General features: G+C 31.8%; 2 protein-coding genes across 2 annotated transcripts in view; one reads left to right on the top strand and one right to left on the bottom strand.

Moving 5' to 3' along the window:
* Positions 1–1,936: 1,936 nt before the first annotated feature.
* LOC148312491 (uncharacterized) lies at positions 1,937–8,346 on the top strand. The gene is made up of 4 exons (XM_088276697.1): positions 1,937–1,951; positions 3,439–3,526; positions 4,132–4,248; positions 8,237–8,346. Exons 1-4 carry the CDS (start codon positions 1,937–1,939, stop codon positions 8,344–8,346), a joined length of 330 nt encoding a protein of 109 aa, XP_088132823.1.
* A 1,901-nt stretch (positions 8,347–10,247) lies between these two features.
* Positions 10,248–26,556, bottom strand: part of LOC148312490 (gamma-aminobutyric acid type B receptor subunit 2-like) — a 30,095-nt gene continuing 13,786 nt past the window's right edge. The window contains exons 7-14 of the mRNA XM_088277247.1: positions 22,693–22,753; positions 16,579–16,831; positions 15,438–15,573; positions 15,089–15,177; positions 13,741–13,930; positions 12,549–12,867; positions 11,534–11,769; positions 10,248–11,447 (exon numbers count right to left, since the gene is read on the bottom strand). Coding sequence (XP_088133373.1) covers positions 10,248–11,447; positions 11,534–11,769; positions 12,549–12,867; positions 13,741–13,930; positions 15,089–15,177; positions 15,438–15,573; positions 16,579–16,831; positions 22,693–22,753 — 2,484 coding nt within the window. The remainder of the gene's footprint in view (positions 11,448–11,533; positions 11,770–12,548; positions 12,868–13,740; positions 13,931–15,088; positions 15,178–15,437; positions 15,574–16,578; positions 16,832–22,692; positions 22,754–26,556) is intronic.

Here is a 26,556-nt window from a genome sequence, read left to right as displayed (position 1 = left end):
TTGACCTAATAACTTTCAAGTATTTTGATTACTTGATATGAAAATGATTTTTTGTTAAATCATTATTATTTTTTAATTTTATTTTTATTTTTTTTGTTCGAGAATTGTACAGCTTTACATTTAAAAAAGTATATAAAAAATTACATTAACAATAATAAACATAACATCACATTAATAAAAATAGTTACATTAATAAAAATAAAGCCAATTAAACAATTCCACATTTATGTTATAATAACTATTAAAAATATTAAGAGATAAAAAAAATATATAAAAAAATCAAAGAGAGAATGCAAATGTAATATGCTATGTTAAGTTGATTCAATTAATTATTTAGTATACAAATTAGTCAACTTCTACTACTACTACCATCACGCCGTTTCTCCGCCGGGGTAGGCAGAGAGGATGGAACGCCGCACTCTTATGTCCTGACACACTCCTCGCCTCCTTCATCTATGCCCTTTGATTACGCAGATTTTTGACACCACCAGATTTGAGGTTTTGATTGATCTGATCGTGCCAAGTCTTTTTCGGCCGCCCTCGTTCTGTTCTACCGCTCACATTCGCCATATATATTTTCTTAGTTATTCTCTCGTTATCCATTCGCTACACATAACCATACCACCTTAAAGAACTCTTCCTAATCTTTTCAATTATCCCTTGTTCAGCCTTCCTTTCTTATTTCATCGTTTTTAATTCTGTCATACAATGATTTTTCACACATTCGTCTGAGGGAGCGCATTTCAACAGCGTTCACTCTGTTTTCTCTCTGATTTCACTCTGATTTCGGCAGTCCGGTTTTGAAAAATGAAAACGACTACGACAGTTTAACGTGATCGAATTTACGCGCAACGTTTTATGCACCGATTAAGAGCACCGATCCGAAGAAAGATGGATAAAAGCAAAAGCCAATCATCGTTTTAAAACGATTATTGGCTTGGATTGGCTTGTACCTACTTTTGTCCATCTTTCTTCGGATCGGAGCTCTTGATCGGTGCGTGAACACGTTGCGCGTAAATTCGATTACGCTGTCGTAGTCGCTTTCATTTTTCAAAACCGAACTGCCAGACGGTAAAATTCCGTGTAACTCCGTGTAGTGGACAAACTGCTCACTCTTTTCAAGAACGTCATAAATCAAAAATCGACAATTTTCAGTTGTGTACGTTTTCGGAATGCCCAGAAAATGTACTTTATCCCAGCAAAAGAGGCATATTTTTAACTTGATATTTACCCGCTACAGGGCAGAAAGTGTTGTTTTTGCATTTTGAAGAAAAGGTATTGTTTAATAATTTTTTTAAATATTCTAAATATTTTTCAAATGGAGACAAAACCTTCAAGTTTTACATTAAAAGATCTGTTGCACAGTAAAAAGTTCAATAAGTGGCTTGATATTTATTTTTAATACATTGTATTATATTTTTAAACTTATTATATTTAAAAACGATCTCCTGAAAAATCAAGTTTTTTGATTATGACGTTCTTGAAAGGAGTGAGCGAAACGCCCTATGGCTAATATTATATAGCCTTACGAGTATGTTTTTTGGTTCTAAATATTGAGATACTTCATTGTATTCTTAGTATCTGACGCAAAATTATTAGTACATATTACAAAGTGCACTTTTTTCTCTTTGATTACATGTGAATGTATTATTTCCGCATATTACGTATTGATCAGATATTTTATTTTTAAACTACAATATTTTCCTTTTTTGTGTGCTTAGTACATTTTTTATCATGATTATATTCAAAGATTGTGACAAAAAATGGTAATAAAAAACTTATTTAAATCGAGTCATCAACTTAAGGCATGATTCTTTTTATGATACTTGATGCTAACTTTATAATATATAAGGTGAAAACAAGTATAGATTTGAGTGATGTTTTGAAATTTTACAGAAAAATGATAGATGGTATATATAGAACCGGTGCGCACGGGATGAATCCCACCACTGTATATATATGAATATATAAAAAAAAATATATATATATATATATATATATATATATATATATATATATATATATATATATATATATATATATATATATATATATATATATATATATATATATATATTTATATATACAGTGGTGGGATTCATCCCGTGCGCACCGGTTCTAGGGAACCGGTGCCTTAATGTTTTAGAGAACTTAAATAACAAAATTAAGAAATTCATTTAAGTTATTGCACTTAGTAAAACGAATATCGTGAAAGATAAACGCTTTAGCATTTGGAGTAAATAACGCTGTGTCTGATATTACTACTATAATTAATACCATAATAATATTAGAATTTTTTGAAATATATTCAATTACATTTTCAGGAGGACAATTAATGAGTATGTAGACATAAAGATTGGGAACGCTGTAAATATGCTTTTGCAGAAAAATTTCAATAAAAATAATCCAACAGTTTTTTACATTCACGGTTATTTAACTAATGTTACGGATGAAGCAAACCTAGTAGTTATCAGGGCATATTTAGATACAAAATCTTCCACTAATTTTGTACTGGTAGATTGGTCCAACTTGGCATTTGAAGATTATTTCCAAAAAGCTACTCCTAACACTAAAAAGGTGAGATGGCAATTCAATAAACCTGACAGTGAAATGATTGTTGTACAGTATAGAGTCTCGGTTATCCGACCTACCGGGGAAATACCCCTTTCCCTTACCCGACTGCACGCATTATATAAACATGTATATGTATACACACACACACACACACATATATATATATATATATATATATATATATATATATATATATATATATATATATATATATATATATATATATATATATATATATATACATTTTTTAAAAATTATTTATTTGGCAGTCACCCAGTGAAAGGATGTTTCTGCGAGTGTCAAGCTTTATTTTTATTTACTAACAAAAAATAATAGAAAATAATAATAACAATTGATACAAACTTTCATGGTTTAAATGTGTTTAGCTTTATCATTTTAGAAATTATGACCGCAATCCTAGAATTAGGTTCAGAAAGATGGGTGGATACTTGGGTGGGGAGTTGGATTTCTTCCTGTGTCAAGCTATTTAGAAAGTTCTCTTTCTCTGTTGTGAGTGGACACTGAAAGAACGTATGGTTTGCATCCCCTATATCTTGTCCACATTCGCAATATGGTTATAGATAAAGTTATCTCGCGCGCCCACTACTACTGTAAAACATGTTTTATTACTTTGCCATAAGTGCATTTTGATGTTTTAGTTCATTTGCATGTACATGTTTAAAAAGTTTTCCATGTGCAAATAAAATGAACACATTTTCAATGTCGTTTTTTCCGTTTCCGTGTTATCCGACCTTTTCACTTATTCGACCTTTTCACTTATCCGACCTTTCCACTCCCAGTTTAGATCGAATAATCGAGACTCTACTGCAATTTAAAGACTAATATTTATTAATATTATGGTAGATTGCGGCAATATTCGCAACACAAATCAAGAAATTAATCGATGCAGGTTTATCTCAGCCTGGAATACATCTAGTTGGCTTTTCCCTGGGTGCACAAATAGCTGGATTTACAGGAAGAAATCTGCAAACCAACAATATAAAACTGAAAAGGTATCTTACTTTTATTATTTTTCATGTGATGAATTTTCATTTCGCTTATTCAAACCGTTTCTTGAATGTTTTCCGCAGATACTTGTTAAACTATTAAAAAAATTAAATGATTAAATAAATAATTAATTAAATTATTAAGTTAAAACTAAGTTATTTAATTTTATAAAGTTTATACAAACCGTCATGACGCGTCAGGTAAAAATCTTAAAATAATTAAAAAATATAAGAAATTGAGTCAATAAAAAATAATCAAAACGGCGTGATGGTTAGTTAGTTAGTTAGTAAAAATAATCAAGTTATTTATTGTGGAGATTCCTTTATACATACATATGAATATAATGATTCCTTTTTGTGTGGGCTGATAAATTAGACATTGTCCCTAATGACAATGACCCATTATACTATCTTTTTCTCAGTGTTTTCAACATAGTAAGATTAAATAAAAAAAATCACTAATAAATTAATAATTTATCTGACAGAATAACTGGTCTGGATCCAGCTTACCCAACGTTTTATACCATTTTTGGAGGCGACCATATTACAGCATCTGATGCGGATTTCGTAGACATCATCCACACTTCTGGTGGAACATATGGAACTCCGAAACATACTGGAACCGTTGACTTTTGGCCGAACGGAGGGAGTGCTGTTCAACGCGGATGTCCTCAGTTTTCCCTTTTTTTAACAATCGAACGTTAGTTTATTTACTTTATCTTTAGTAGGAACCTAGTTAATTGTCTTATAAAAATGCATCCCTGAGTAATAGTCAGCACGCTCGGCTACAGTTCTGGAGGTCCCGGGTTCGATTCCCAGGGGGATCAAATAAATAAAAGTGATTTTTCCCCTCTAATATTTATTTAATATTACCCTGGCCTAGTGCCTGAAGCGGAGGGCTGATCTCCTTTCCTTCATCTGTTAACGATCAAGATAATACTGCGTTTATATGATGCAGTGCCCTATGCACCATTGGGGTGCGGATAAGTGTTTGAATTAAAAAAATTAACGCACGCCCATAAAACAAAGAGTCTAAGATACGAAGCATCTATCGTTTTATATTATATAAAAGAAGGTGGAAATCTGAGTACGAATCCATTACAACTAACATACGAAAGGAATCCAACAAAAGCGTATATCTTGACATTTAAAAAATTGATGCAATATGGATGTTCAATCATGGGCAGAATGGTGAACGTTTCACAAGTGTACAAAGTGTATAACTTAAGCTAGCCAAATGTCAGGTCATAAGCCCTAGGAAACTTAAAGTCATGGTTTAACTCAAGATGAGACCCCAATAATATAAAAAATATTATCATTTAAAGCTGGGGTTCCCAATCTTTTTCAGCCCGCGGCACACTTACAAGTTTAGTATTTTGTCACGGCGCGCTACTTTAGTAAGCTATTTGGAATAGATAATGTGACTATATATGTAAATACATACATATATTATAGTCGAAAGAAATAGGTACCTACAATAATAGTAGTTGGGTAGAAAGATGCTAGCTCTCAAAAAAGAAATTGTTGCTTTATAGGTACCGTAAAGTGGGTATACTTTGCACCATGGGTGATACTTTGCACCACCTTCTGTAAAGAAATTGTAGAGCTGGTCATCTCTGATACATGTCATTTTTCATTCTACTTTCTATTGTTTCTGATAGATGGCACTTCAATCTACTTTTTAGTTTAAAGAAGTAACAGTCGGTCGCTATTGCTTCAATGCGTTTTTCCTGTCCGAACGTAAAGAAAGTTTTCTGTCTGAAAATTGTATCCGAAAAAATCCAGTGAAATCAGTATACTGAAACTAGTTACAACAAGCGAGTGGTCTCTAAATCGTAGGTAGATAGGCCCTGCTTTTCTGAAATGCTGTATTTTTTAGTTACATTGTCAAGTTTTTGTAAAAATAATATTTTTTTAAGAACTGACTTGTATTGACCACATTTGGGGTAACATTGCACCAAGTGCAAAGTATCCACAAAAGGCCATAGTTAATTAATTTGATGAAAAGTCTTAAAACGGCTAATACAACTTGACATGTTTGCTAAATATCTATAGGTTTTGTGTACTTACTTAATTCTTGATGGTATATTTTTTTCAAAAATGTCAAGAACACACAAACAGCGGCCTTATGCCAGACGATACTGCGATTTTATACCGAAGAGAGTGGAGCAGTGTTTGGAGGCCATTCGAAATGGTACAATCAGTCAAAGAAAGGCTGAAGAAAATCCCCAGAAGGACGATTAACTATAAGCTCAAAGGTCAGCACACAAAACCTGTGGGAAAACCTCCGATATGTGACAAGGGCGAAGAGCAATCCTTCGTAAACTGCATAGTAGACATGAGTGAGTACGGTTTCCCAGTGAGTGTTTTTAACATTCGCTACATTCTAATAGCCTATTTGGATAGATTCGGCAGAAGAGTACAAATATTAAAGAACAACGTACCAGGCTCTGAATGGATAAGATCATTTTTGCAAAGACATAAAACCTTGACTGTTGCTAAAACTAGTCAGTTGCTTAATCGGTTGCCATTAAAAGCGTATGACGATGACGTGCGCCAGAGTTTTCAACAGTTTTTGGAAGAAAACAGATTCAAACCAAAGAATTCAGTCGTAAAACGCAGGAAAACGATACCGATAGAACCAGGTAAGAGCATTGCTCACAATCCAAATGTCGAAATGAACGTTGACGAGACACAAATGCTACCTGAACCAACTACATCAATAATCCCACCTTCCGCATCGAAACTTCCAGCATATCTAGCATTAACTGATTATAGTTCACACGGAAGCTTTGAGGAAGAGGGAGAAGAACAAAAACGATGACTGAAACCAGTTATCGTATTTGTTCTTCCGTTTCATTAGGACCAGTAAAAAAGAAGGTGGGTAAATATGTCGTATTTCATTATGAAGGAGAAAAATTTCCGGGACAGATTTTGGAAATAAAGAAAGACAGAGCTGTTAAATCCATGCAGGAGAGCCTCAAATCGTGGAAGTGGCCGATGAAGGATGACTTTCTTCAATATTCTTGGAAGGATGTAGCGGGTTCCATAAAAGAACCGAAAATGCAATCCAAAAGAGGTTTCTTTTCCGTCCCGGAACTTGACCATATTTAGACCTAATTTAATTTTAATTCCTATTATCAATATAGTACGATATGTTTTAATGTCCACCTTTTATTTTATATAATTTTAAACCTTCAGTATTGAAAAAAAAAACATTTTTGTTAGATTTTTCAATATTTAAAAAAAAAAATTCTATCAAGTGTCTTATTTTTCCATAATTATACAATATTATAATCTGCATTTAGTGAACTGTGAGCCAAAACCCTTCATAAGGTGCAACAAAACTTGTAGGATAGCCTTTACTTTGCATAAATTTGGATTCTAGTACGAAAAGTGTAGAGAAAATATCATGGTGCAAAGTTGTACTTTACCCCGGGATACTTTGCACCAAAATATAAATATAAAAAAAAATACAGGCAAAATAGATAAAAATTTAAAAACGTATCAGACATGTTACAGGTATATGTATTATTACATTGCAATAGTTGAAACCTCAGAAAAAGTAAAAAACCTGATCTGAATAGACAATTTTTTGAAAAAATGCAGTATTTTGGTGCAATGTATACCCACTTTACGGTACCCTAGAATATTAGTGGTTTCGGATAATGATAACTTTCCACGGCGCACCAGGGCGCCGCGGCGCACACTTTGGGAACCCCTGATTTAATGTCTTCTTTTGTATTTCTATCCAAAATCTTCTGACGGGCTTTTAGTTTATCTAAATATGGTATCTACCGATACTGTTAATCTTAGTATTTTCAGCAATTCATTTAATTGATTTTTTAAAAAATGTTATTTTTAAATTAACACAGCGCGCACTTATTTTTTATTGTAAGTAATATATCTGAGTAGAATAGATGTACAAATTTCTCGTTGATAATTTTATTTATAATTCTTAAAAGCATTTTGAATTTTAATACGATGTATGTTTGTATGTACAGATGTTTGCAGTCATATAAGAGCTTTTGAATATTGGGCGGAATCCTTGAGAAATCCTTTAGCATTTCCTGCAGTTAAAGCATCGTCCTATTTGCAATTTCAACTCAACAAGAATAATATTAAAAGTTCATTTGTATTCATGGGTATTAATGCTAATATTAGGTAAGGTATACAAAATGTTTTTTAGAAATTAATAAATCATATTTTTTTGACATCTCATCAAAGATGAAGAAGAATATGGAAGTCTGAGCATTTACGGGGCTGAAATGAAATCAGTCCCGTTAATACCCAGACTTCCATATTCTTCTTCATCTTTGATGAGATGTCAAAAAAATTATATGAAAATAACTCCTGTAATTGGAGATAATCTAGATTTTCTGAACATTAGTTTGTATTTGGTAGTACTGGACACACTAAAAATGTTGTAAATTAATAAATCAATTAAATTAATTGATTATATTAAATCAATCCTTTGTGTGCAAAAAGAGAAAAAAAACTAGTTTTAAAAATAATCATTTTGCTTATCCATCTTGTGTGCGTTCGTGTGCGTGCGTGCGTGCGTGTATATGTGTGTATTTTTCTTCTTCATCTGTCTTGCTGGGTCTCTCTGACGTTGACGATCACTTGAGAGAAACCTTGTCTATTCTGGGCAGCAAGAAACAGCTCCTCCACACCTCTCATCCCGGTCCATTCTGGAATGTTCCAAGCCAGGAAAACTGCCTTCTTCCATCGCCTCTGCGACCCTCAATCATCCCTTTTATGACCAGTTGTAGAATGGCATACTTTTCACCTCTTATTGTGTGACCAAAATACGAAGTTTTACGGAGCTTGATTGTTGTGAACAATTCTCTGTGTGCATTTGCTTTACGCAGTACTTCAACGTCACTAATCATGTCATTCCAGGATATTCTCACATCCTTCGGTGGATCTACATTTCAAAAGTCTCCATGTGTTTATTATAGAGTTACAATGTTAAAATTAAATCTGCTAAAAACTCGCTTTTTCTATTCGCTATAAATAAATATCATTGGAGTGTATCATCAAGCTTTGTAGCTTCCGAAAGTGGCAAAAAACAAGTCTTATTTTTAATTTAACTAATTAATGTTCAATAATTAAAGAAAACACTTCGTTTTTTACCACTTGAGTTTTATTATAGACTACATGTTTCAGAAGTTAAACTTCCATCATTCAGGTCTGTATAATACAGACCTATTATTGTTATTATACAGACCTGAATGATGGAAGTTTAACTTCTGAAACATGTAGTCTATAATAAAACTCAAGTGGTAAAAAACGAAGTGTTTTCTTTAATTATTGTAACATGTCTTACCACAAAGTTAATGCCGAAACAATAAATAAAATTATTGTTCAATTTATTACAGTTCCACTGGAGATTACTACTTGGAGACAAATAAAGCCTACCCGTACGGAAAGGGGATTTTGTCGACATAAGGAATTATTAAGGAAATATAATGAATTATTTTGTATTAAAGTCAAATAAACCATAAGAAAAATTATTTTGAATTTCATTTAAAAAAAACGATGTTACTTATGGGTACCCCAATATTAGTAGTGAAGTGGTTAGAATGTTCAGCTACAGCGCTGGAGGTCCTTGAGTTTATTTTGGCCTCTTGGTGAAGTGATTTTTACTCTACTGTTTAACATTTATATATATATATATATATATATATATATATATATATATATATATATATATATATATATATATCTATATATATATATATATATATATATAAATATATATAAATATATATATATATATATATATATATATATATATATATATATATATATATATATATATATACATATATATATATATAAATATATATATATATATATATATATATATATATATATATATAAATATATATATATATATATATATATATATATATATATATATATATATATATATATATATATATATATATATATATATATATATATATATATATATATATATATATATATATATATATATATATATATATATATATATGTATATATATATATATATATATATATATATATATATATATATATATATATATATATATATATATATATATATATATATATATATATATATATATATATATATATATATATATATATATATATATATATATATATATATATATATATATATATGTATATATTTATACACATTGAGGTCTTCTTATAATTCTAATCCACATACCCAATGGTGAAAAAGGACAACATCAAATAGAAGCAATTATGCTATTAAATCTTGATTCATGAAGGAAAGATGTTCAGCCCTACACTTCAGGTAAATATCAAATAGCAGAGTAATTTCTCTACTGCATTTAATGTGTATATAATGTGTATTTTTAATATTTCCTCTGTATAAGTGAGGAAAACATTATGATAATAAAATATTTAAAAAATCATGTATTACACTAATAAGTTGATTCAAATAATATTTTTTTTTAATACTCTAGAACATGTTCCTTGTGCTATACTCAAAATAAGGTTTGCGAGTTTCATGTCAAGATAAGTACATATTTGCATAAAAATCATTAGGTTAAAAAAATACAAAAATATTTGGAAAAGGTTATTTTATTTTGTTTAATTTACTTAATCAATAAGGTACATCAATCTTTAATCTAAATATAATACTTATGAAAGTGACGATTCACTCGTGTCTTTACGAACGTATTTAGCGTGTTGCCCCTCAATTTCTACATCCAACTGACTTAGAGGTATACCGAAATCTCCCGTGGCCCAGACATCGCAGGAAGGACTACTCACTGTCATACTCTGTCTCGGGGAATGGTATACGTTGGATGGAATGTACGACATGGCGAGCAGGCCGCTCCCTCTTCTACTGCCTGGAAGAGTGAGGGTAGCATCCTCCATAGATTTCCACCTTCCTCCCATCACACTGCTAATAGATGGCCTTGACAGAGATCGAGGCTTGTTTGCCTGCGGCTGGTGACTACTCCGTCGAGTATTCGAGTTAAGATTCGCCACGCTCAGAGGATTGGAAGATGTTCCCGGACTTGATTTTCTGTGGTCGTCGAGTGTCGACAAACTGCAGGTGGGTACAATCTTATGAGGAAATCGTGGTGAGCCTTTAGCGCGATCTTTGAACGAAAGTACTGGTTGAGATATTTGATGGGTCATGGAGGGTCTTCTTTGATTTGGTGGCAATTTGAAATTGACTCTTGGTTCTGTGTCCAGATTACCCTTTTCAAAAACTACTCTTGTGGTTGTTGGAGTTGTTTCTTCTAAAACTCGGGTGGAGCATTCTCCTCCCCCTTGTTCGTACATCTCGTCGGTTAAGATATGAATGGTGGGACCGCTATGAGCGTACGACTCTCTTCTTAAATTTCTATTTGGGGTATGGACATCCAGCGTATTGCAGGATAGAACCATGTTGTGTTTTTGGGTCCCAGGAACCAAACCGGCTATCAGTCCCATGTGAAGTTTCAGAGCAGCTGCTATCCCGGCGCCACTGTTACCTGTAATGGATGCTGATGACGTCTTCCTACTAGCGGGTCTGCTGCCGAAGAGGTTCCGTATTCTGGCCAGGAAGCCGACGTTTTCTTCGGTCCTCTTGTTGAATAACCTCAAGTTATATAAGTCAATCGCGGGCTGTGTTTTGTTTTCGTCGAGTTTTGGTTCCGAGCTAAATGTGACACTTCTTCTCATAGGTAAATGACTATTTTCCGCTGATGGCCAACTTGCTCTGGGGATAACGGGAGGAAGAACGGATAGTAAAAGTAATGGCAAACCACCTCCGATACTTGCTGTTCGTGCATATTCTTCTCTAGAAGCTTTTCTTCCTGAGCTTTCTTGAATTACTTTCAACTCCATCTAAAACATAAAATACATATTAATAATTACTTAAAAACTTTCAGTATTGGAAGGTTTATGATTGACCCTATTACAATTGGATTTACCTTGCGATGTTGAGAGAGAGAAGTGCTCGATGAAGTATTGGAATTGGGATTCGAATCCAGTAATAATTTTTCTAGTCTAATAATTTCTTTATCTAATGCGGCCATCTCTCTACGGTATACTTTATTCTGTATTTCTACTCTATATTGTAGTTCCCTTTTATCATCGGTTACAAACCTTCTGGTATTGCATTCTAATTTGAGACCCATGCTTTTAATAATGGGGTCGGTGTTATCTTCTGCAAATTGTTAAGACAAGATGTGAATGTGTAAAATAATATTGAAAAAAAGAACACTTATAATATAAATGTTTGAATTAGAGATTAGAACCAGTCTTTCTATTAATATAAGTAAATATGATAAGATTCGATATGAGATTGACTTATTTGCCTAATATTTTCACAAAAATATATATACCAAATGCATAACATTGCAGTAGTTTGCAACAATATTTTACTAAAAAACTTTGGAAAACAGAAAAAATGGACTCATTTGAAAATAAATAATTTTTCAACATTCATAAGTCCCTTGTTTCAATTTTTAAATGGAAAATTCTTCATAGTTTACATCTCAACAAAGATGTAAAATAATATAATAGTCTGAGTATTTAAGGGCTTACGACCCATTATAGACTGGTTTTAAGTGATCACTTTATACACGTGTAACATTTAACTTAAACTTTATACACGTGTAATATTCAAGTAAATTGACTGTTAATTTAAGTATGATTATTCCTTTTAATTAATCAAATAAGAATTTTTTGTCTTTTAAAAAGCATGTAAATTTAGTAGTATGGTAATATAATACTCTTCTTATCATTCATCGTTCACATTTGTGTAATACCACAAGTGGTATTACACAAATGTGAAAAGTGAACGATGAATGATAAGGAGAATGTTTCAAATTAGTATTGTTTATCTTTGAAATATTCTGTTGGCGTTTTATAAACCTTTGAAACATGTTCAGCAAAAAAACTGCGTATGTAATACTGGATTTAAAAGAATGATTAAAAGCACACCTTTCTTCTTTATGGCTAGTAGTTTTGGGATGAATAACAGGCATAACGTTGCAGTTGTTGATATGAGAATTAGTGTTGTTATTGTAACGTAAGCTAGAGTAGCTCTTTCTGATATGATATTAGCTAATACCACCACTATGCCACTAGTGATGACGACACTATACACGCTGATGCCTATGTATTGGGAGTCGTTTAGGGCCGAAATCTTCACGTGGCGGGTTTCCCAAGCCATGTACACCCCCACGATTAGTAACAAACCCTTGTACACGTATAAGGCTCCCAACCATCCGTTCGTATGCTGAGATCGGCAAACCTCTACCTGAAATAGAATTCAACCCTTTAAAATACATTTTAAATAAATTCACCAAATTCATCAAATATGCTCAAGCAAAAAAGTTTTAATTTTTAATTTAAGTTTTACTTAAAATGTTCAGCGGTTCTAAATTTACGAGGATTCGTTGTCTTCGAGGTTTACTCTCTATTTTAGTAATATTCGTTTTTAATTTCAGTTTTACTTGGAAAATGACACTATTTCATAAAATCTATTGTGACACGTAATTCGATGCATTCTTCATCGTTTTCAAATACTGAATATGATGCGGGATGAATCGAAACACGTGTCACATTAGATTTAAAGAAATAGCGGTATTTACCAAGTAAAACTTAAATTAGAAACAGATACGTTAAATAAAAAAAGACTGCCGAATCAATCAATAAAAAGTTTTTATTCATGTTATACTTAAATACTAAAAAATCGGATGCAGAACAGTACACGTGATAGAAGTGAAACTTCTTTAAAAATAAAGAATGCCAAATTAAATGACGAAAAAAATTAAAAGAAAAAAAGAAATGAAAGTGATCTAGATAGATTATTCCAGTGATACAGATTCCCATTAATTTATTTTTATAATTTATCAAAAATTTTCTCCGCCACTACTAAAAAAAATACTACCTCAAGAGCGCTTCACTGTGATTGAATTGGGGCAAAGGAAATGCAAAGTGCAAATGATTTAGTAAACCATACGAATCAGCAAACTTTAAGAAATACGTTTTTAGATTTTTTTCTAAAGATTATCTCACTCTCACTGTTTCTAACTACTAGTGGAAGACCATTCCACGCAATCGGTCCCGCAATAGCAAAGGCATAGTTTAGAAATTTTGCAGACAGAGAAAAAGAAACATGCTTACTGACCTGTGGCTGGTACACAACTCCTCGGTCAACGGAGCTAATTTCCATGGTGAGGTTTTTAAGATGTTTTTGCATTGGATCTATGGCGACCCATAGCGTTACTATGAGGCCATCAATTAAAAGAAGAACACAGATTAACGATATCAGCTGGGTGTCTTGAAGTAATTTATTTTTGCACAGTCCACTACGACTTCTGAAACAAAATGAATTAAATCAATACATTTGTATTATTATTTTTTTTATTTTTGTACTTACATGTAATTATTACTATAAAACAATACTTAAACTCATTTAATTGAAATTTATTTTGTCAGAAAAATATATGTAAAATCATGGTTTTCAACCCCTGCCTTGTTGTGTATATATAATAATAATAATAATAAAACCCTTATCCGCACCCCAATGGTGCATAGGGCACTGTGTCTTATAAACGCAGTGTTATCATGATCGTTTTACACATGAAGGAAAGGTGATCAGCCCTCCGCTTCAGGTACCAGTTCATGGTAATATTGAATAAATATTACTGTGAAAAAATCACTTATATTTATTTTTACCCCCCTTGGGAATCGAACCCGGGACCTCCAGAACGGTAGCCGAGCATGCTGACCATTACACTACGGAGGCGGACAATATATATATATATATATATATATATATATATATATATATATATATATATATATATATATATATATATATATATATATATATATATATATATATATATATATATATATATATATATGTGTATATAATATAATATTTAATGTGTATATAACATTTTCAACATAGAATATTTTCTAGTCTCATACCAGTCTGATGATGTCAGTTACGATAAAACCCGGTCGCTAATAAAATAAAATTCACGTGGAAAAATTTATATACTTGTTATTTTATTCTATACGATGCGGTTCCACCAAGAAATGTCAGTACAAAGCTTAAATCTAATATGTACTATTTTTTTTAAAGTGTCTCAACTTGATATGAAACATATGTTTGGAAATCTGAGCAACCCAGGGCTTACGACCTGGCATTTGGGTGGCTTAAGCGATCACTTCATTGTTAACGTTCACCATTCTGCCCATTATTGATATGGACTCATGACCTGACCACTTTCAAGTATTTAATAAACTGGATCATCCCAAGTTTTATTCGGTATTTCTCTGCTTCTATTACCAACCACATTCGGTGCATTAATTTGTTTTACTATTCTTTCGCCACTCATTCGAAGACCTTGCCTTTATAAAATTAACGATCAGCAACATCGCATCAATTTCCCGCAGTGACCAATACACCATTAGGTGGGAACGAAAGTAAGAAGAAGAAGAAGAGGGAGAAGACTTAGACTTACCCCACAAAAATTCTATGAACTCTGTATGTTTTAGCGAACATCGACCCAAACGCCAGAGAAAATCCTGCAGATAGCAAATACACTCGAGCCTAGAATTAATAATCACAATTTAAATTACTCTCTTGTTAAGGATAACTCTCGTTATCAATCATCGTTTACTTTGTGTAATATTACTTTAAAAGTTTTATGTGGTATTACCTAGTTTGGTTCACTTTGTGAAATACCACTTAAAAAGTTTTGAGTGGTATTACACAAAGTGAATGATGAATGATAAGGAGAGTTTTATGTTACCATGTCACAATGTTAAGAATGCTTTTAAAGAAAAACAAATGAAAAATAAAGTTCTTACAGTACAAATAACAGAAAAATGAACTGGCGGTGGAAGGGTAGCGTGGTCCAATCCCAGCAAAGCCACAGCGCTGTAGACCAGTATGCACCCCACTATGGTCATGTTACTTAGACGAGGAGATGAGAGCTTGATAGATCTGGAATAATACAAACATTTAATGTGTTTCACATTTGCTTTGTCCTTGTTATATACAGATGTTACAGCAGTACAGACCAATGAGAAATGCTTGGTAGGGTCGCTTTATATTATTCACGGTATATTTTTTCTTAGGACTTTGGACAAAGACCTCTGGGTTTTCTCCAATCCAAATTTGGCAATTCTGCTTATGAACAGCCATTTTACCAAAAATGTGCCTCATCGGTGAACAAAATTTTCCGTTAAAAAAGAAGATTAAGCTGAATATTGTTTACGGCTCATTCATCGAACCTACGACGCGCATAATTATCATTCAGTCTATTCATAGTAAAATGGCAAAACACGCTGACTACAAATCAACTGTCAACTGTCAAATTGACAGTTCGTAGAAACAATGTTACCAGTTTAAAAACGAAACATCTAAAAAAACACCCTATATGTTCAACGATTCTAAAGATACAAGAATAAGTTATCTTCAAGGTTCAACATAATAACGAACCTCTTTTTAAGTTGATATACTGTATATTTATTTATCACATCGCTCACTCCTTTCAACAACCTTATATAAAAAAACTTGATTTTTGAGGAGATCGTTTTAAAAGTTTAAAAATATAATAAAATGTATTAAAAATAAATAACAAGCCACTTATTGAACTTTTGACTAAGCAACAGATCTTTGAAGGAAAAACCTGATTGTTTTTCACCATTTGAAAAATATTAAGTTTATTTAAAAAAAATAATTAAACAATACCTTTTCGTAAAAATGCAAAAACAATACTTTCTGCCCTGTAGCGGGTAAATATTAAGTTAAAAATATGCCGCTTTTGCTAGGATATAGTTCTATTTCTGGGCATTTTGAAAACATGCACAAATGAAAATTGTAGTTTTTTGATATATGACGTTGTTGATAGGAGTGAGCGACATATCAAGTCAAGGCACCTTAAATATTGATATAATTCGGTTAAAATAAATCATAAAACAAAAAAGTGTTCAAAATGGTTCGTACTTAATCTTCCTGAAGTGCAGGTTGAACGCTAGGAAGGCTATGGCGAGCACGACGCCGACGCCGGCGAGCGTGGTGACGGCGAGGAACGCTGCCGGATTGATGGTCTCTATCCGGCGCTTGAAGACGCGGCGCGCGACCGGCACCTGCGCGCTGGCGCCGGCGCCACCCCAGCGCACGGCGCGGCACATCGGGCAGGAGAAGTCCAGCCGGGCCGGGCTGGGCGAGAACAACGCCACGGGCACGGCTGAGCCTTCTGGAAGGTTGGAAAGAAATATTCTAATATAAGAGTTTTTTTTTACATGAAGCTCTTAGTCAAAGCGACTCGTATAGTATGTGAAATAATTCAAGAAGATTTTTTCATGGATTTTATGAAAGTCTCTGCTAAATATGCATATATATTTTTATTCAACTCAAGCCTAGAACATTGAAGGATAAATACAACCATAGAAATTTGAGTTATGTGATTGTCAATATAAATCAAAATATATATATACATATATATATATATATATATATATATATATATATATATATATATATATATATATATATATATATATATATATATATATATATATATATATATATATATATATATATATATATATATATATATATATATATATATATATATATATATATATATATATATATATATATATATATATATATATATATATATATATACATATATATAATGATTAAAGAAAACACTTCGTTTATTATCACTTGAGTTTTATTATAGACTACATGTTTCAGAAGTTAAACTTCCATCATTCAGGTCTGTATAGTTATTATACAGACCTGAATGATGGAAGTTTAACTTCTGAAACATGTAGTCTATAATAAAACTCAAGTGATAATAAACGAAGTGTTTTCTTTAATCATAGTAACATGTCTTACCACAAAGTTAATGCTGAAACAATAAATATATATATATATATATATATATATATATATATATATATATATATATATATATATATATATATATATATATATATATATATATATATATATATATATATATATATATATATATATTTATATATTTATATATATATATATATATATATATATATATATATAATATATATATATATATATATATATATATATATATATATATATATATATATATATATATATATATATATATATTGTAGGTATATGTATCGACATACATATGTATGTAACTGTAGAGCATGATGCAAGAACACGGTGACAAACTGCTTCATAACTAGTTTATGGAGATTCTTTCAGTATTTTTTTTTAAAATACCTATGTTGTATTTACATAAAAAGAACAATAAAGGGTAGAACGGTGAATGTTATGGTATGGCGGGTCGTAAGCGCTGTGAAAACCCAGACTTTCATATTCTTCTTCATCTATATTGAGATAATAATATAAAAAAATTAACTCTTAGGACAAATATAATTGTACACATTTAAAATATTGTGAAAACAAAATCATTTTAGGATGACTTGAAATTCTGAAACACCTCGGAATGAGGCATCCTGAGTACACTGGAAGACCAGGGAGGCATCGCGTGCGGTTGACGGGCCGTCACGTCCATTCATCGCTTTATCTACAAGTCTACATTATATACAGGTTCATCGAAAAATAATGCCAACATTTTAAATAACTGTCATAAAAAAACTATGAAGGATAATTCAATGTATTTTATTAAAATTAAATACTTGAATATACCACCTTAATGAGTTTTATTTTAAAATAAAGTGGTATATAAAGTGGCACTCATTAAAGTGGTATATTCAAGTGTTTAATTTTAATAAAATAATCATGTCATTCCACAAAGTTAATGCCGAATTAATAAATAAGATAATTCAATGGTTTTCATATTAAAATATGCCGATTTTATCTTCTTACATATGTTTTGATGTGTGAACTGTTCGTCGCTCTGTAGATGTCTAGTGATTGATTTCTTGCCACGTACGTGCAATAATTTTGGAATTACCTAACTCTCAAGAAAGCGGCAGAAATTTGCCCTCGCATGTATTTTACATAAATAGAAGTGTGAATTTCTAGAACGTTTTTCGCAGATACTTTGTGGCACATTTTATAAACTTTATAAAATGTTTAAACTTTATAAAATAACTTTGTTTTAACCTCTTTTTATTGGTACACTTTATCCAACCGGTATCGAAAAGAACCTTGTCATCATCAAGGTTTATGTACTAAATTCTAAAACATTGAAATACTCATAGTTAATTACCCTTCTCTAACCTAAAACTTCAACGCTCTCCGTACACCATATGAAAATATGATTTAAAAATATGATTAAAAAATATGATTTCAAGACTCATAAATGTTGTTTTTATTGTGCATTGCGTAGCGAATACATACACTCCAAATGACAACTTAATAACTCAGCAAGTGAATGAAACCGGTTGGATAAAGTGAACCAATAAAAAGTGGTTAAAACAAAGTGGTTTCATTTTATAGAGAAATGTAAAAATCATTACAATTGATTTATGTGAACGGGAGCGAATTTATGCCCCAAACTTGACAGTTACTCCTGAAATGCACGTACGTGGCAAGGAGTTGTCTACAGACTATAAATTTGTAGAGATACGAATGGTGCACACATCGATACATACAAAAATATATTTTTTCCGCACATATTGAGATAAAAACCATTACATTACCTCTAATAGTTTATTTTAAACTTCCTCAAACCCTTATCCGCACCCCAATGGCGAATAGGGCACTGCATCATATAAACGCAGTGTTATCTTAATCGTTAACACATAAAGGAAAGTTGAGTAGCTCTCCGCCCCATGTACCAGTCCAGGGTTATATTGAATTAATATTACTGTGAAAAAATCCAATATATTTATTTGGATTCTCCTGGGAATTAAACCCGGGACCTCCGGGACGGCAGCCGAGCGTGCTGACCATTACACTACGGATATGGACATTATTATTATTCCAAACAGATTTTTAAAAACAGTTTTTTAAAATATAATTAATACTTGAAGCACTAACTTTGTGATTTTCCATTTTTTGTTGTTTTAAAATAACTATAAATATTTTATTATAACTTAATTATAATGTCTACCGGTTTCAAAGCTAACCGCTTCTTTATCAAGACGTTATAATAAAATATTTATAGTGATTTTAAAACAAAGTTTCATTTTAATTAGTTATTTAAAATGTTGGCATTATTTTTCGATGACACCTGTATACATACATTGGAATATGCAGAACGTCTACACTGTTCTACGTGCCTTGAAATACCAAATTCTGAGCACATTTCCCATTCGCCGAGCGCTGCGTGCTATTAGATAATATTATGTGGCTTGATTTGGCAGTAGTGTTGAAGTGCTTTCCATTAACAACTGGATGACGGTTCAAATTATATTACGTTATGCACCGACATACTTTCACAGGGGAATCCTTTAATCAATGAATTCAAATCTTAAAAAAAACTTCACCATATTTTGAGTGTATCCAAATCTTTGTTCCCAAACATGGGTTTGTCCACTCAGGAGCTGTTTAAATTAACATCTCAATCTAGATTAAGAAGAGGAAGAACCTTAGGGTAGACTGGGTACGGTTGAAACAAAGGACGGTTGAAACAGAGCAAATATCTTGCAAACCGTATGTGGTAGGGTGAAGGGTTCAAGGGACGAACAAAGCGGATAACAAGTTCAAACACGAATATCAGTGTTGCATCGCTCGCCGCACGGTGCAGTTGCTTGTAGGAGGCCCTATTGTATTTTGATAACCAAAAGTAAGTATTTTTGTTATGAGAATTTCCTTTTTATTACGGTTTCTATTGAAACGAAATTATTGACTATGATTTCGTGTTTTAAATGAAGCTTGTAGAATACGATATAGTGATTAGTTTTAATGTGCCATTATTGTTAACATTACTCTTTTCTGTTTTCCACCTAAAGGAGGGGTTGGGGACGGTTGAAACATTTTTAATGGGTACGGTTGAAACAACATATTTTTTCAGATTTCCTGTTTTCTGGATGCCGAGAGTACGCGCAAGAAAGACTTCGAAAGGGGAGGTCGACTTGTCGAGGTATACATACGCTTATAAGGAGGTTAAAGCAGGAGATTCACTGCGAAAAGCGGCGGAAAAGCATGGATTAAACCACTGTTCGCTCATTAGATACATACGAAAGCGAGATGCATCTGGTGAAGAAGAAAATGGCATATGAACCCCAGAACGAAGTTTTTAATAAAGAGCAGGAGCAGGAGCTTGCAAAACACTTGCTACTAAAAAAACAGAGAAAGAAGAGATAAGAAAGGAGCATGAAATAAGGTTGAAACGGATGAAAACTAAGTAAGTCAAGAAAAGATTTGATGGAGGAAAAAGTAGAAGGATCGTCAAAGGAAAAAAATAATCATAATACGCAACAGGAATCATCATCAAAAGAGGACGAGTGCTATTGTCTTGTTTATCTGTCACTGTATTCAGAGAGCAGATCCGGTGAAAAGTGGATACAGTGCACCACTTGTAAACTGTAGGCTCAAGAAGACTGCACAAAAGGTGGTCTAAGCTATGTTTGCCACAATTGCGACTCGGAATGATCCCAAAGCTAGATTTTCGCTTGATTTATGACTAATCAAAATGAAAGAAGTGTTTCCTTTTAGTTTATTTACATATTATTTTCATTCAATTTGTTTTTTTTTTAAATGCCATTGTTTTTAGTTGTTTTTGTTCATTACATATCTGTAGACTGATTAATATTGTCATGCGGTGCCATAATTATTTATAAAACAAAAATAAATAATGAATAAAACGTCTTACAATATTAAATATTGATTTATTTGCGTGTGTTTCAACTGACCCCAATCACTGTTTCAACTGCCCCTGGTATGGGGACGGTTGAAACAAATCGGATATATTTTTTAAATTTGATCTGCCACTAAAAATAACACACCGGGTACTGAAATAATACTTCCGATTAGTAGACAGAAACACGCTCTTGTATTTAATGCATCTTCATCATCGCTTGACTTGTAAAGAGCAATACTATGGACAATATAAGCAAAATTGTTTCAACCGTACCCAGTCTACCCTACATACATTTTATGAAGGTCTCATCTTAACAAAAAAAACTTACTCAATTCAACGATAGATGGTGCCGAAAACACTCACATGTGGAAGAAGATGTAAATTAAAGGATATATACAACATCCAAAATTTGAGTCGTGTGGTAGTCAATCATGGGTAGAGTAGTGAATATTATAGGCGTATAAAGTGATCACTTAAACCAGCATATGACAGGTCATAAACCCTGTAAATACCAAGACTATATTCATCTACGTTGAGATGTGAATCTACTCAACTGAAAATTGACGATTTTTGATTTATGACGTTCTTGAAAGGAGTGAGCGATGTGTGTTTTTATTTTTATATTGCATTTAAATCATCACGTTATTCCACAAAGTTAAGGCGTTATGTTCGATAGCCCGCAACTTAATTTTTTTTAAACCTAGGTAACATTAAACGTAATTGAGTTTTAGGTAAGATACCATTTTTGTATGGAAAAAATAAGTTTTTCTTCGAAATAAATATACGGTTTGAAATGAAAAGAGTTATTGAAAGGTAAGGAGTTATGAAAGGTAAAAAATTAATTGTAAAAAATAATCAAATTCCAATATTTGTTATATTATAAAAAATGTGTTCAGAGACACATCTGGCTCCTCGCTCAGTCATTCGCTTACTGAATTGTATATTTGCGAGTACCTCCTTAGTGCTAAATCAATAAATAGTAGCGGTGTGGTTTGGACAATACTACTTCATCTTTGAATAACAAAGGTTGAATAACATCTTTGTATGAATTTCTACTCACCTGAACCCTTGTTCTTCATAATTGGATTAATATATAGTGTAATATTTTAAATACAGGCTATATTCTGGACTGGTACATGGAAAGTTATTCTCATCACATCGCCTTTACGTAATTTAGAATCATATTCAATTATATAAACAAAAAAAATACGAATTTATTAAGAAATGCTTAAATGCTTGCTTTATTCAAATGCTTGAATTTACAAAACGCAGATATGAGATATTAAATATGAAAAGTATTGAAATTAATGTATACTATACATGATAAAATGATTTCTTACCTTGTACTTGGTAGAATGCTGACGTTCCAACTCGATCAGCTCCACTGAACGAAACTGGACCCTATGAAAAAAATCAAAATCATTTTTATTTCAAAGATATTATTTTTCAAGTTTGAATATGACACGAATAGTGAAGATAAGAATGATCTTCCAATAAAGTTAGTATTTTATCGTGAAATATAAAAAAATAAATACATGGAAATGTATTCATAACTGTATAAAATGAAGCATTGATGTCAAATGTCTCTTACGGGCAGTGAACTGCTTTACATGTAGTCATTGAATATAAGAAGTTGTGAAAAAACTATATGAATTTAATTATCCTATAAAAAGTAGAGTTATTAAGTGGTATTACACAAAGTGAACGATGAACGATAAGGAGAGTGTTATATTACCATACCACAAATCAATCAATTCTTTAAATACATAAAATGCACAACCCGTGGCTTATCTAGTTTAATTGAAAAAAAATATGGAAAATTGTGATAGTCAATAAAATGTGATGTTGAATTTTTATGATGTGGACAGAAATCTCACGTTTTTTCATTAATCATTGAACTAATAAAGTTTTTTTAAAATTCGATAAAATTTCAAATTTATTTTTATAAGAATATATACTTTTTTTTTTAACTTCCTACCCTAATTATATACTTTATACATATCATTGCTTAAAGAATATGCGGACCAAAATTCATTGTTCTAATTTTTTTGGGAAAACGTCAATTTTCCGTTTCCCATTTTTTTCATTAAAAATTGATAATTATTTTTAAGAAGTGGATCATTTTTTTAATTTTAACTATGAATTTAAAAACCAAATTTATCACCGTTTAAGCAATTAAATTAGCGATGATATATTATATGTAAGTAGATTTGTCATTCTGTACGAAGGTAAACGTGAATATTTATGCTTTCATGTTTAATTTACCCAAAATTATTATACAAAGCGAAGGTACGAGTACGTGGAACAATACCTGAATATATTACTATTCATCAATCTGAATTGATGCTAAAATTACGTTTGATTGAATTTATCCCTTTACCCTACCCTTAAATTAAATGTGTAAGAGCCGCCATATCAATTCCAACAATTTAATTAAGCCCTATAATAGCTATGTAAATCCAGCACGCATTAGATAAATGGATTATTGAAAATAAACATGAGATCGTCTCGTCACCCCCGGAACAAAGGTTCAAGAAGACAATGGACGAATTAGGGTTAATAAGCTCTGTCAAACTTATATAGCTAAAGCCGGGGGTTGATTTTCGGGAAAATAATAACTTTATTGTTACTAGCTGTACCCGGGTAGGCTTTCTTTAGGTTGTCTGGTTGAATGGAAAAGAAGGATAATAAAAAGTACACATTTCTAATATGTTTAATTTTACAATGTTAGTGAAGCAACGACAGTTATTATAAAAATTATGAAACAACAATGTAATAAAAAAAAATGGAAATTCGAAACGACAACAGCTGTAAAAAAACAGTCTGTTTACCACAATCAATTTTAAGTATTGCTGATGTTGCTGTTACGTTCAACATTGCGGTAAAAAAACTGCTTCGAAAAAACATTTTTTTACCACAGCAATTTTATATTATATTTAAAATTATAAATTATTTTTTAAAATCTCATCAAAGATGAAGAAGAATATGGAAGTCTGGGCATTTACGGGGCTGACTGCCGTCATAGGCTGGTGAGATTTCAATAAAATAATATGAAAAATATCTCTTATAATTGGAGATAATCCAGATTTGTGAACAAGTATTTGGACACACTCAAAATGTTGTAAAATTATAAACATAAAATACCATAGTAAATACCACTTTTTCTGTAAATCTATTCTGGTACGTGTTTCAATCCATTCAAAATCATTATCAAACACAAATTGAAAATGTTTGCTGTTTTAAGAGATCCTAAGGAGGAAAAATGTGGATGGGGAAGTCTTTTGATTTTTCGTTGTTTTATTTCTTACAGCTTTTTTAATATCCCGTACCTTATTTATATTTTGTTTGTGTCTCTAGATTTAATAAGCAGTTTGAGGCAATTGTTATAAATATGACTATTATATATGAACAGCGTTATTGTAAGTACAAATTTCATTAATAAAATATAAGGATCCTGAAATAATAATCCTTCTCATAACCAAAGATTATCGGTCGCATCCCATAGGACCTCATACCATACATAGTTCCCACACTAGCGACCCGACATTCCCGCACCACCCATGAAGGTATCAATCCTGTGCAGGTACACATATGGGCTAGATTGTTACAGAATGCCTGAATCCGGCACGTCCGACGAAGGGTACATCACGTTGGCCCTCGCTATGCTGTAACCCATCCCCTAAAACATTTTACAAACCCCACGGCGAGCAAGACTGTTACAATGACCGAAGTATAAAATGTGGGACGTGCGTCCATTTCTGTGAGAAAAAAATTAAAATAAAATACTAGTGTCGATTTTCTGATGTGTTCTCCAAGGATTAACTTAAATAAATTGTGGAGGTCCTCACCAAAAAGTTAAATTTCCATTTCCAAAAATCCCTTAAATGCAAATCTGCTCTGTTTACTATATTCTATCAAAATCTTAATTAAAGTTGTAACAAAACGTGACCAACCCTGTGTTAAACCAATATAAAATCATTAAATCGCACCAAAACGTTACAATTTCACAATCGAGAATTCCCGATTAATTATAATCATTTATAATGGAATGTAACGTTTTGGCGAGGACATCCACAAGTGTGTATTCCCTTTTATCGTACTGCTGGCATTTTAGACTCAATCTCGTTTTGGCACTTAATTATCCTACAGGTTTTTGTTTTTTTTTGCTTTCACTATCCCTTTGACAAATACTTGTTAACAAATATGGATTATCTCCGATTATATGAGTTATTATTCACATTATTTTTTTAAATTGGTCCATATATATAGAACTTCCAAGAATTTGAGTACCGTGGTTGTCAATAATGGGTAGAATTCGTGAACGTTACACGTATGTAGAGTGATCACTTAAACGAGCCTATGACGGTCGTTAGCCCCGCAAATGCCCAGACTTCCGTATTCTCCTTCGTCTTTGATGAGATGTAAAAAATAACAGTGATAAAGTATATTGAAGATATTTATTTATTGATTTGGTGTTTCGTTTATAGAACTCCATTTTAATTTATGCATTAATTTTTAAATCAAACACATCTTTTTGAGTTTTCTAAGTTGTATTTTTATTAAAAAACACCTAATAATTAATATTGCGACAATTGTTTCGCCTAGTTATGGCATTTTCAAACAAACGACTTTCGTTTGAAGTCTGTGTTTCATTAAAAAAATATGTATAAATTAAATTAAAGATAATGAATACTTACGGGATAAGGCATGTCCTCTATTACATTAAATGTCTTTGTTATGTTAAAGCTCTAAAATCTAGGTTCTACTGAAGGTGATAGAAGTCAGTAATCAGAATTCTGAATCCTCACTCAAGAGGAGATATGAGAGAGAACCAGCCAGAACGAAATCTACTACGCGAGTAGAATCCTAAAGCTTGAACTATTAATCTGTAGACAGCTGAAATATGGTGCAATATAGAGATATTATTCAAGTAATTTTTATTCTAGCAATGACGGTCGTAAATATCAAATTAGGTGAACTGTGTTATATAAGGAGTATCTTTATAAATATAAATGCAAATAATACCCTTTTTATCATTCGTTGCACACTTTGTAATACCACAAATTTTGAGTGATATTAAACAAAGTAAACGATGAATTATAAGGATAGTTTTATATTATCATACCACAAAGTTAAAAATGCTTTAGAAATTAAAAAAAATTAAATGTTCGTTTGTTCAAAATATTACATCACCTAAAGTTGTT

This window comes from Brachycentrus maculatus, unplaced genomic scaffold, assembly GCF_059751285.1.
Source record: "Brachycentrus maculatus isolate JH-2025_06_01 unplaced genomic scaffold, ASM5975128v1 h1tg000039l, whole genome shotgun sequence".
In the NCBI taxonomy this organism is placed as follows: Eukaryota; Metazoa; Arthropoda; class Insecta; order Trichoptera; family Brachycentridae; genus Brachycentrus; species Brachycentrus maculatus.
This window is presented reverse-complemented; position numbering and strand designations above follow the sequence as displayed.

What these genes read in the sequence shown, in the direction of transcription:
- LOC148312491 (XM_088276697.1), top strand. An exon ending in TCTAGTTGGCTTTTCCCTGG is followed by an intron (nt 3,527 to 4,131) that starts GTGCACAAATAG and finishes ACCATATTACAG; the next exon opens with CATCTGATGCGGATTTCGTA. An exon ending in GAGTGCTGTTCAACGCGGAT is followed by an intron (nt 4,249 to 8,236) that starts GTCCTCAGTTTT and finishes TATTCTGGGCAG; the next exon opens with CAAGAAACAGCTCCTCCACA.